At 39.0% G+C, this 13,282-nt stretch overlaps 2 protein-coding genes across 2 annotated transcripts in view; both read left to right on the forward strand.

Annotated features, from left to right (window-relative positions):
- The window catches only part of LOC113800468 (protogenin B), a 30,962-nt gene extending 21,907 nt beyond the window's left edge, over positions 1-9,055 (forward strand). The window contains exon 16 of the mRNA XM_027351246.2: positions 93-9,055. Coding sequence (XP_027207047.1) covers positions 93-497 — 405 coding nt within the window. The 3' untranslated portion in view covers positions 498-9,055. The remainder of the gene's footprint in view (positions 1-92) is intronic.
- Positions 9,056-10,609: 1,554 nt separating this feature from the next.
- LOC113800465 (uncharacterized) overlaps positions 10,610-13,282 on the forward strand; it is a 13,896-nt gene continuing 11,223 nt past the window's right edge. Inside the window, exons 1-2 of the mRNA XM_070121996.1 lie at positions 10,610-10,769; positions 12,418-12,545. Coding sequence (XP_069978097.1) covers positions 12,499-12,545 — 47 coding nt within the window. The 5' untranslated portion in view covers positions 10,610-10,769; positions 12,418-12,498. The remainder of the gene's footprint in view (positions 10,770-12,417; positions 12,546-13,282) is intronic.

The following is a 13,282-nucleotide window of genomic DNA, read 5'->3' on the forward strand; positions in this document are numbered from 1 at the left end:
AAGTTTGCTTTAGTTGTAAATTGGTACAAAAAGATCACGCATTCACATATTTAGGAACTCCAGCCTAACCAAGGCAATTTTCTTGTTGGCAGGGTTTGTCGTCAGAGGAGAGCGAACGGCTGGTGATAGGTGCCAGCAGCAGCAATGGTGCCATGAGCATGAGTGTCCTCCCCCAAGTTTATCAAAATCATAGCCAAGAGCAGAGGGAAGCTGAACAAGGTGGCAGTGAGCCAAATCATTCTCAAAGTGGTACATTACCTCCATCTCCACGACACGAACACAACCATAGTGGAGCCTCACAAACTGGGCTTGCCAATCTCACTAACCTCACTACTCTAAGTACCACGGAAAGTGATGTGGAGATGGAACCGGAGAAAATGATGGCAGATAGTGTTGGCTCCCAGGATGCGAGCACTCCATACCAACACAATTCCCATCATACTACGAGTGCAACAAAAACATCATCCCCGCAACCCCCACTCACAACAGTGCAGTAGCTACGTAGGTGCCTGGGTATAGTGCCCAGCTACCCACCCTCGCAGGCCCCTATCACGGAGAGTCTCCTCTGGTCTGATGCGGGTATTGATACGTATACAAGGCCTGGCCCAGCTGCTGCGATGGTATGTGGCAAATTTGCCCATCCAGCCCACAGTGGAATTGATGCGTGTGCCTTGCTCCAAGTGTACAAATGTCAGTGTGGGTACTTGAGACCATCATATGAGCGGGGCTGGGTCTGGCACCACACTGTAGCCACTAACAGCTAGTTGTTAGTTGGTGTGTACATTGTTGCGATCATGGATATGGCTCTCAGTCACACAGTATGGGCTCAGTGTTCCCTGACAAACAAGTCGCGGTACAATTATTTAACCGAGGCTGAGTGAAAGGAGTACAAATTATCATTTTTCCTGTCATTTTTTATCTGTAAATTGTGACTTGAGAGCTGTGTCCAGGGTGCTCCCTCATTTCTCTGACGACAAGGTATCAGGGATTATCCTGGCAAATAACGGCATACCTGCCCCTCCCCCCCGCAACCATACAGCCCCAAAGATCCCTCTCACGTCTTCACCACCTCAGCGTCTCGCCATATTTGTATCAGGGATGGTAATCTCTTCTCACCTCTTTTGATAGGACTGTAATACACCTTTGATTCTGACATGTTTGATTGGTCTGCTGTTTTATATAACATACAGTAGTACAAGAGTAATGGGTTAATACTCCTTTACATGTAAATCAATTTTAGGCAGCAGTTACATTATAACATTTATGTGTTTTTTTGTTAGTTTTTTGTTTCTTGTTTCTTACTGTTAATCATTGCAGTCTGAAATCAGGGAGATTCATACCAAGAGCATCTACTAAGTGCAGAAAATGGGAAGATGATTACTTGGTGACACCAAGTCAAAAAACAAATATTAAGAATAAAACGAGAAGAAAATAGGGGTTTATTAGACTCAGAGGCAGATATTTAAAATCATAATAGTTTAGATATTGTATCTCTTGTGTCTGTTTCCGCCTAACAAGCAACAGGTGTCAGGTCATTAAATGGTGAACATCATGTAATCATCCTCTCTCTCTTATGTACCACAAGATCACATGCAGTGCTTATAACATAGCAAAGCTAGCTGAACAACAATTTACCATGTTATCAGCCCTTTCAATGTGGGTGAAGGATTGAATACATGCCTAATTTCAATTGATGATTTACTTGTTTAAGATTTATGTAGCAGAAATAGTTTCTCATAGACACAATAATTCTCAAAAGAGTGCTATGCTCATTTAATAAATTACTGTGATATAATATGTAGTGAATAACATGTAGTTGCTAATTGAAATTGATAGCATAACCTTATGTTTATAATTTGCATGACACAAATTTGAAACAGTTTGCATCAAAATTTTGGCAACAAGTCCTGAGGAAGTTTTCATGGTCCTTCACCCACATATCCATATTGCATTCCATACAGACTTCTGGTAAGTGGTGCTGTACTACTTCTCTAAATTGCTACCGTTTAGTCACCTTGTGCCACTCCGATTCATTCACAAACATCATCTCACTCCATCTGCACATCATGTTTTCCAGCTGGATGATGAAGTTCATGCAGTATTCAAGGCATAGATTGCGAAAACAGGTACATACTGACTGATTAGCGGCAATTTTAAGTAGTACTTGTATCATCCGCCTCTCAGTGCAGAGCCCGGGCTAACCTCTTATCCAAATACATCACCACAGCATCTTCACAGCCCTGCTTATATAATGTAATGTTGCTCCTAGAAATCTATGGTTTGTACAGCAAATTTAATATAAATGATTTTTAGAATTATATATATGTATATGTGTGTGTGTATGTATATACAAAATGTGTGTTTGCATGTGTGTTATGTGTGCGTACTTGCGTGTGTGCATGCTTGCATGTGTGCGTGTATGTGTGTGTGTTAGTGTGTGTGCATGCGCGTGCATGTGTGCGTGAGTGACATACATATACATACTCATGCACACATACAATATACATACACATACTCAAGCACACATCCATTACACACACACACACACACACACACACACACACACACACACACACACACACACACACACACACACACACACACACACACACACACACACACACACACACACGTTTATATATATGAAAATATGTATGAATATATATATATATATGCTGTACACCTCTAAGAATATATATAGATACACACACACACACACACACACACACACACACACACACACACACACACACACACACACACACACACACACACACACACACACACACACACACACACACACACACACATGTAAATTAGGAACTTAATACACTCCATTGAATTATAAGACACATGTATTTCAGTAGATGTTTATATATGTGCAGTTATCACTGATACTTTTCCAGAAATACAACTTTATATACATTTACACATGTATGTATATTCATACATATACATTAATGCTGTTTATCAGGAACTACGTGAAAACGTATTTGTTAAACGGCTATCTGTACTGATTTGCCTTATTAGAAAATTGTTCAAACATTCAGGGCAAAAGGTGTATGCTTGTAACATACATAGGTGTGGTGCCATTGGCAAATGTTGGAACCTTCCTGCTGAAGTCCTATGCAGGGGTTCAGCCTGGTTGCTCTCCTGTGTGCGTGACGTAGCTGTCTGAGATGGGAGTTTCATACATAAGACTTGTTTTAATATTTAGTACAAATCATATTCCATTTACTAACTATATACACTGGTTAACTCAATCCCAAGTAGGACTACTGAAACAATCTCAGTGCTTTTCTCAATCTGCGGTTGTACAGATTGTAATAAGTCAACCATGCAGCACTCTGAGTAGTCAGACCACTGCTCTCAGCATTTCTAGAATTCCCTCATGGTTTTGTATCAAAACTTGACACTAAGAAAGGGATGTGGTGAATCAACTGGCTGATGAGCAGGAGATTGGCTGTGCAGAGTGATGCGAACCCCCTTCCTCCCAAGTAAGAAACATAGCTCAGGCTTTTACCTCAGTTACTGTGTGGAGCTCCAGTTAATGACAGCGTGCGGAGATACCCGATATACGTATTTGTTGCCCACTGAAGAATATTGTCTTTATTATTATGAACTTATGTTTATCTCACTGCTAAGTTAGTTTTGTTAGCAGAAAGGGTGCCAACATTAGCGGCTCAGGTGAGGGATACTTTGCACTCTACAGCCAGCCACCCCTGCTTGACGGCCTACTAGAACTAGTACTCACACTACACTGCTGAAAGGAAAACTGTCATTAGAAAATTATATGTGCTTTTAATATATTCTCTTTCTATGTTACACACACAGTCATTCACACTCATATATACATACACCTTAAAGAAAACTTTTTGTGATTGGTTAGCATGAATACACACATTATTCATGAATAAGATGGAACCCTTGAGACTATGTAAAATCAATTACTTTAGCATCAGGAAGAACATAACCAAAAGATTAAATCAAATGAAATCCATGTGAAAGTAATTTGAAAATAAATTCTCATCTCTTTGTGTGTGAGTGAGTGAGTGAGTGAGCAAGTGAAAGAGAGAGAGTGAGTGAGTGAGTGAGTGAGTGAGTGAAAGAGAGAGAGAGTGAGTGAGTGAGTGAGTGAGGCTGGGATTGTACAGATGAATGCATCTGTAAGTATGTTTATACAGCCTTGGTCGTGTGTACATGCATAAATATATGTAACTCTGTAAAATATGTAACACGTGTGGGTGTGTGGGTGTGAGAGAGAGAGAGAGAGAGAGTGCGAGTGAATAAGTGCATTAATTTAAATTTTAAGTGTATGTTTCATATTGATAAATAACACACTCCTCTCTAATAAGCAAACATTTATCTGGAAAGAGTAGTTTTTAAAATTATGATTCTTATCCTGTGTGTGGAGTTTGTGATTACAGCTCTAGTGGGCCAGGTGTGGCTGGATGCATAGTGCAAGGGAAGAGCCCTGCTTCATGCACATGTTTTCTACCTCATAGAGGGCGCAGGTCAGGTGGGGCAGGGACCTGCTGTTTACTCTCCACTCTGCGAGGTCAGGTGGGCAGGCTCTATGGGTTTGTTTCTCAGGGAGCTCAATGTACAAACACTACACACCATAGTGTCTGCCCACTCGGCCCCTTACCCCACCCAACCCTCCACCTCACCCCTAATTCCCAACCCCAATCCCCCACCATCACTCACTGCACACATCCCTACATGCCATAGTCTCCAAGCAGTTCCTGTCACTACCTCCAGACAGCTCATGTGCACGTACATCCCACCCAGCCACCATGAATATAACTTTTTTTTTTCTTCTTCTTTTTTTTTTTTTTTTTTTTTTTTTTCTTCTTTTTTTTTTTTTTTTGTTACATTTCTTATCTGTGCTCTTCTGTATTTTTGTATGCAGCCCCTCAATAGAATTCCTTTGTAAATGATAGTTATGAATTATGTTGTTTCCGTACTCTTTGTGTATCCAATGAATTTTTTATTTTCCTAATATCATGCTACCTCATTCTTTTGTATGATGAGTGAACATTTAGCATTGCATCTCCCCGTGCTGCATGTGTATGATAGCTCAAGATAATAGATAAAACCGCTCCTCTGCCACTCCCTCGTCCTCAGCCAAGAGCGCATTAACACAGCTACTTCATGATAACCAGTCATTATTTCGTCAATAGGATGTATCTTGTATATCATGTTTATTATGCACCCATTACAAGCTGGATGGCACTGCAGGCTGCCCTTAGCTGTTTCTACCCTCCCCTATGTAAAAGTTTGCCAATTGCCACTCAGACAAGAAGTAGTTTTTTCATAGCTAGGGCAGCCTCCCATGCCTTTGATAGGGTAAGGACACAAATGAATGAATTTCTAAGAAAATTTCACTCCTATTATTGTAAAGGATTGAAGTTTCTTAAAAGATTCTGTATGTTTGCAAATTACTCTAGCCACTTGGGGGTTTGGATCCCTTATCCTACAATGCCCCATCATTTATTGTAGTTTTAAGATATCGTACAAGTTAACATGTACACAGGGTTGGAATACATTTTGTACAATAATTTAATGTATTGAGAAATGTCTTGTGCTCATTTCTATTTGTAAATATTGTAGTGACACTACTTACCATGTACAAGGTAGTGGAAGTTATTGGCTTAGGTAGAAGTGAGCTAAAGTTAAGCCTGTTATTTGCATACTACTGGTTGATTACAGTGTGGCTAGAGCACAAAAAGGTGACACTTTTCATCACCATCTTAATAAGGGAAAATTCCCTGACATGTGCGCCATGGTCAGCCATTTATACAACTCTAGGTAACATCTCAGTGTGGTTAGTTTTCACATTTGTAATTGAGTGGAAATGAGCCATGAGAACCCACTAAAACATGGAAAATTGGTTGAGCAAGTCGCAAACGTCAGGGGGATGAATAAGCAGCCCAGTCTGCAAATCATCTCAAGATGGAACCAGCAAACCCGGCACTAAACACCAGAACCGGTATTGAAAAAAAAGGAATATATGAAAAAATAAAGACGAAGGAAAACCTGGAACAATACTCCTCTGCCTGGGGTATCTCACACATGAGATACTTCCTGCCAACATCTATTTGTTTATCACAATGTACAAATCTATTCGGAGGTGCTACAGTCAAGTGCTCAGTAGGTAGGCCTATTTCAGGTAGCCTAGTCTGTCCTCCACCTGGTCCACCTCCATTGGTTATTGGTTCTCCATTTATTTATTTGATTTACATTTTTGGTTTATTTTTTCATAGTCCACACCTCATTCTAAATTCAGTGTTGGGGCATGTGATAAGCAAAGTTGTTTGTCTGATCCTTCATTTTCTAAACTGGTCCCAAATCTTATTAATTGTGATCACATGATTCAACACATTTTTCCATCAACTATTATACTTATTTTTTCCGGATGATCATGTGCATTCAGTTTCCATTGACTGGATTGTGATTTGACTCTTTCTGGGGTCAAATTATTTCACTTTGTTTTATGGATTTCCACTTGGTCACAGGGTTCACCATTTGTTCTTCGGTCTGCCACCGTTTTTCATTGCCTAGCCACTTACACGATGCAATATAGTTGCCATCGAGTCATATAATGACATCTTATTCATCAGGATACACTATTTAGCTTCTCTAATGGTCCTGCCTAAGTTTCATTGCTATGGCAATAAACAGAAATTTTGCATACTATGATTCAATAGTGACCAAAACCTTTTTGTGAATCAAGTAAAGCCACTGTGTCAATTTATTTTATTTTTTCCTTCATCTGTTATAAGAAGGCTGACAAAAAAAAAGAAAAATATCAGTGAATGCTTGTTGAACCCAATGCAACTTGGCCAATCTGTCCTTCAACTTTTGAAATGAGCACACTGGGAATAAGCTATTGTAACTTTTGTGTGGTATAGTAGCTTATCAATGTAATCTGTCCTGTGGTGTGAGAATCTGTGGACCTTATATGCAAGCTCTTCAACATGTAGTGTCATGTGAGCTTTAAACCCACTGCTGGCCTTCTCGACCACAGTTGATACTGAATATTAGCTGAACATCATGTATTTCAGGAATTTTGAGAAGTCGCTTATATAGAAACATGGAGATCTTTGCCTTCTGATTATTCCTGAAATTTGTGATTTTCACGGAACTTTGTTTATCAGGCCCACTCCTGAAGCTAAAGATTCAAACACCAAAGGTAAATATTTTAAGAGATCTGATGTTATGTGTACGGCACTGTGTGTTTGTTACAAGGTTAACGGTTATGAGGCTAAAAGAATGTAATCTGAAGCTTTTTTTCTCATTCTTTTGTAAGATATGTAATGTAATTTTAATTGGCATTCTGTAAAAAAAAAATTTGAACAAAATCTGTGATCTTGTGATAAACAGGTGTCTGTCTGAAACTTCTGTATAATATTTAACCGCATAGCTCAGGTTGTCAGTGTTGTGGTTTTCATCAACATGTTTTGCTGAATGGTACCATCAGTCACTACTTAGAAAGAGGATTATGAGAGGGTTCATCAGGAACAACAACTGACTAGAATTTTAATTGCTCACCTAGACAAACTTGTCAGTAGTGACTAGGGTAATGAAAGACGGGTGGGGCAGGAGAATGTGCTAGTCACCAGTGGAAGATGATAGTCTCTGAATGTCAAGGCAAGTCTAATGACACCTTTGTAAGTTTGTCCATTGGCACTTCCTGTCCCTACATATTGTTGAGTTCACCAGTTTGGGGGATTTAGCATCAGGCTTATATCTCAGTTGCTGACCTACATGATGAGCCTAATTTGACTTCCACAAAACTGTTGAATAACCCTAGATTTAACAGATCAGTTTTCCATAAAGAGTGCAGGGGACAAATTGCAGCAGATAATTTTAATTGTAAACCTTACCCTACCTCGTAGGTGATGTCTTGACTTGCGACCTCAGTAAACACATTTTTTGTAATTTATTTATTTTATTTCTGTCATTTGTGTGAGTGTGGGCACGAAATGGAATCTTTTAGTGATGGCAATAATGAAAGGTGAATGATGTATGAAGCAGTATGTGTAGCCGTGGATAATCTGTTATTGTATCCCATGTGCTGCAAGCATGATTAAAGATCATAAGCTGATCACAATCAGTTTGATTATTACTGACTTTGCTGGTAAGGACATCACTGTATTTGATATTTTTTTCATAGCTATACAAGTCAAATAAATTAGTCTTTTAGTAAAATTGGAGTATGCTAGATGTGAGATGGTGTCGGAGCAGTAACAAAACCAGCCAACACCACCTCAAAGTCTAACTTGATTATAGAGTAACATATATCAGGTTATTTTTGTACCAGAAAACTATGGCCTCCTCACTCATTCTATTTTGATTTGAGTTTATTTCCCTTTTATGTTATTGTGTTTGAAAATTTCCAGTATAACACTTTCAATAGTTCCTGCCCCTCTTCTGAACATGTAGTGAGGCGCAGCAAAGCAGTACCTGCAAGCAAACAGGTATATATATATACATATATATTTATTTATTTATATATATATATACTCCCAAACCAGTGAAACTCCATTCCGGTGATACTTTATTTGTTCCTAACGATGGTCGTCCCAGTAACTGCTCAGTCCTGGAAAGTGTGAGGAGGCTGAGGCATGTTGCACATGGAGATACAGCCAAACTACGTTAGTCCCAACACAAAGTATATATGTAATGGCTCTTTCTTGTTCCATTCAATATTATAACATTAAATTCTTACAATGCCTTAACAAATGAATGCCAGAATTAAAATAATAATAATAATGGTAATAATAATAATAATAATGATAATGTGCCACTGATTGAAGGGGTTAACAAGTTTGTACTGTGAACAAAACTCAAGTCCTTGGTTATGATGCAGACCTTGGCTAAGGCTTCCAGGCGACAACACCGATGGTGACTCCTTAGCACGTGGCCTAAGTATAGCATCGTTTCCATCAGAACACAAATTATTTGTACTGTGTTATATAATGAATCATTGCATAGACTCTTTCAGACTGTTCCCAAGAAGATGAAAAATAAAATACAATTAAATACAAAAGTAATGATTATTATCCAAAGATGTTGATAGTGACCATATTTAATATATTCTCAGTTTACCCAGGACCTGAAAGGGATAATAAAAAGCAAAACACTCCTAAGGGTTTGCCACTACCTACAGGAGGAATTATATTGGAAAGCAATACTGATACTCTCAACATTTACTATAGTTACCCACGTAGGTAGCAAAGAAATAGATGGCACTAAAAATATGTATATGCGAAATAGTCCATTCGTGTCTTCATTTTAGGTAATAGTGATAAAGAATTTGTCAAAACGCAATGGTGTGATAGGCCTAATTACGCATTTTATTTTTGAACAGTTGTTTGCTGTTTAAAAATTGGATCACTTAAATAATTTATCGTTAAAATCACCACTGACATTATGAATTTTATTATTATTGTTTTATGCCTTTTTATAGTTTGTCGTATCACCACCATCGTCTTTTCACTGCCGTCCATTTAAAACGAGTAAACACATTAAAATGAAAGTATTAACAAAATAAGAGATTTCGACTTTTATATTAAAACTAACATTAGCAGTGTGGATATTACTATATATATTTCACGTGGATTCTTGGGATGTGGTTAAGCATTCGAATAAATTTCATCGATTAGTCCGTTTCGTTATATAGCATACTACTTATACTCGCTGGGTATTACGCATTCATCATTTCACTGACCGTCACTAAAATGAGAAGCCCATATTTCAGTATGAACAAAATGATTTATGTGGTCTGATATTATAGGAATTACATACTGTCAAAGTCATGAAGAAAGAAAGAAAAAAATATCTCCAATGCATGCCTACATAGCCAAAGGATATACAGTTCGTAAAGGGAAAGAAAAGAATAGAAGAATGTATTGCAAATATTGTGTATCCTTACATTGGAAATCTAAACCATGCAAGCACGCACACACGCACACGCACACGCGCACACGCACACGCACACGCACACGCACACGCACACGCGCGCGCGCACACACACACACACACACACACACACACACACACACACACACACACACACACACACACACACACACACACACACACACACACACACACACACACACACACACACACACACAAACAAACACATACACACTCATACACACACACATGCGCAGAGCAGTATAAATACTTCGTGTCCGCAGTGATACCCAATCGAATAATGAAAACAGTGTTTGATTTGGGACACATTTATGATTATGTACCTCTACACATGACACTTAAACCAATAACACAAACAAGCACACAAAAAGCAACCAGACAAGCCTGCATTTGTCAGCCCTGCAACGCAACTGCTAGCGGACCAAAGGTTAGTTTTTACCCATGTTCGAGATTTATTTCGGCTAAGCTTTCATCTGATTTTTCATTTTAAGAAAAGTTTCGTCATGCAAGTTGAGAATAAGGTGGTTTATGTATCTCGCAAGTGTGTGTGTGTGTGCTTATTTAAATATATGTGTATATATATATTTTTATTCACTTATTTAATTATCTATTTATCTATAAATACAAAAAAATAAAAATCAGCGAAAAATTAGTAATTCCGTGGACCCGTCAAACGATAACTTTCTGTTCCCTTACGACGGTTTCAATTCGTGTTGGAAGAGAGGATTTTTGGAATCTGTCCTTTGCTGGTTGTGATTTCCTAACGACAGGTAGAAGCGTTTAAACTTTTCCGCTGCACGCTTGGCAAGTCTATCTAAGAGGTAAGCACAAGTAGAAGAGCTGGGCACATGAAATATTCTGATTATCCAATTCCAAGCAACGTGAAAAACGAAAGGGAGATCGAGGTTGACCGCAGTAATTTCCCTTTCATTTCATTTTTATGGCCGTGTTGTGCAATAGCATTGATATGCTTCAGACACTGGTAAGTTAGATTCTGAATTATTTACTTACATAGCCATACGTAATATACAGGTTAGAGCAACTAAACGGCTTGAGAGCAGATTTTTTGTTATTTTTCATTGGTCGAATTTTGACAACCTTTACTTTTCCTTGATACGCATTTTAACGTCTCATCTCATTCTTTATTTCTTCAACTAGCTCTTTTATTTGCTCCTTTATTTCAAGGCCTACAACCATAATGTATAGACAGCTATATTACATAGTTCTCTGTGTATACAAATGCAACGAGCTAAAATCAGTAAGGTGATCATTATCCAAAATTGAATTGAGCTATTACTAGGTAGCTGTAAAGGAGAATCGTGAGCTAGAGTGACTAATAACTAAACCACGTGTATATTTATTGCTCTGTTAACTAGCATTGATTGATTGATTGTTGAGGGCTAGGACTCTGACCAATTAACAGAGAGAAAGAGAGAGGGGGAAAGGAGGGGAGGGAGAGATAGAGAGAGGGGGAAAGGAGGGGAGGGAGAGAGAGAGAGAGAGAGACAAAGACAGCGGCAGCGCGCGTGTCTGAACACCTGTTTGTTTCAGCGCTTAATTAATTAACAAACTTTTCTCATTCCCCGAATGCTAGCACACTAGTTTGACTACTTTAAACTCTGATTATTCAATTGCTTGGTCGTTGCGCTGACTGACTCCAATCACCAGACTAACATTCAGGTTAACTTACTAGTTATTGGTTGGTATACAGTGTCGGAGATCGATTCGGCCGGAGTGTTAGAAAAAAAGATGAATCACTAAATTTTGCATGTATGCACATGTATATAAAAGTACATCATGTGCCACTGCGGTGTACATGAAGCGTTTGCCCTTCGTGTGAGGAGGTGACTAGGAAGTCAGTTTAAAGATTCTTGTCAAAGCCCGAATTAAATAGGTTTTATGGGGTCTCCTTACTGTTTTAAGGGAACGTACAGTTATTGTATTATGTATTTGAGGGTATATATATATATATATATATATATATATATATATATATATATATATATATATATATATATATACTGTGTGTGTGTGTGTGTGTGTGTGTGTGTGTGTGTGTGTGTGTGTGTGTGTGTGTGTGTGTGTGTGTGTGTGTGTGTGAGAGAGAGAGAAAGAGAGAGAGAGAGAGAGAGAGTGTATCAGTGCATGCAACTACCGAGAAAGCAACTCATGATTATTGTTGCTATTGATACTGAAAACCCATCGACAATTTATGGGCACATGCAAAAATAGGGGTAAACCTTTTCTTCTTTTTTGTTTGTAATCTCAAAGTACGAATCTGTTGACGTTTTTATCAATGACCTGTTTTTTTCTTCCAAACTATCATTATAAGATTAACTTTACCTTGTTCTGTATAAATTAATTGTAGTGCATGAAATATGAAATATGTAGGTCTCCACATTGTAAGATTTCTGCCAAACTTTTTTTCTCCAAAATGTGCCTTCTACTTCCCGAGAACCTTTCTTCTAGTGCCGTGTACCGGTCGCTCGAAGACAGAAATCATCTCAGCTGAGAGCGGAAATTCTACCACTCTGAACTCAACGCTTCGCCATGGCCTTGCAGGGTCATTCAAGCTATAAAGGATCTGAAACTAAAGGGTTTGTATGCGCCTGGAATTTTGTAGATTGATTGACGTTGATTGTGAATTTGGAAGTTGTGTTGTCTTTCATATTCATTTTTGTCTGCTTGTTATATTCCTTGAAGATCTTTGTTAATTCATTTTGATCTCTTTGTATGTAGTTTTGAGAGGGAGAGGAAGGGAAGGAGGGAGGGAGGACAGGAGGAAGAGAGAGATAGAGAAAGAGGGACGGGGAGGGAGAGGGAGAGAAAGACAGAGACTGATAGACAGACAAACAGAGAGAAAGGAAGGAAGAGAAAGGGGAGAGGGACTGGAAAGGGAATAGTGAGAGAGGAGGGAAGAGAGAAAGAGAAAGGGGGGGAAAGAAAAAGAAAGAGGGAAAGAGAATTAATCAGTTCAGTTTAATCCCATTTGTTACAATGGTTATTATTTGCTGGGACTTGCTGTATGTTTATTTTGCTTCTAAATTACAACCTGTGTGCAAGGAATTGCCAGGATTGCCATCGACTCCAGGTGTGGGATTTGATCGCGGGTAGACGAAAACGCTACCACTGCTTCACCACACAGCAGAGAGGGGGAGGGGGAGAGAGAGAGAGAGAGAAAGAGAAAGAAAGGGGGGGGAGGAAGAGAGAGAGAAGGGGGAGGAAGAGAGAGAGAAGGGGGGAGGAAGAGGAACAGAGGGGGGGGGGCGAAAAGGTGGAAGAGGAAGAAGAGAGAGAGGGGGGAAGGAAGAGGAGGGAGAGAGAGAGGGGGGGT

Source organism: Penaeus vannamei, chromosome 5 (genome assembly GCF_042767895.1).
Source record: "Penaeus vannamei isolate JL-2024 chromosome 5, ASM4276789v1, whole genome shotgun sequence".
NCBI classification, from domain to species: Eukaryota; Metazoa; Arthropoda; class Malacostraca; order Decapoda; family Penaeidae; genus Penaeus; species Penaeus vannamei.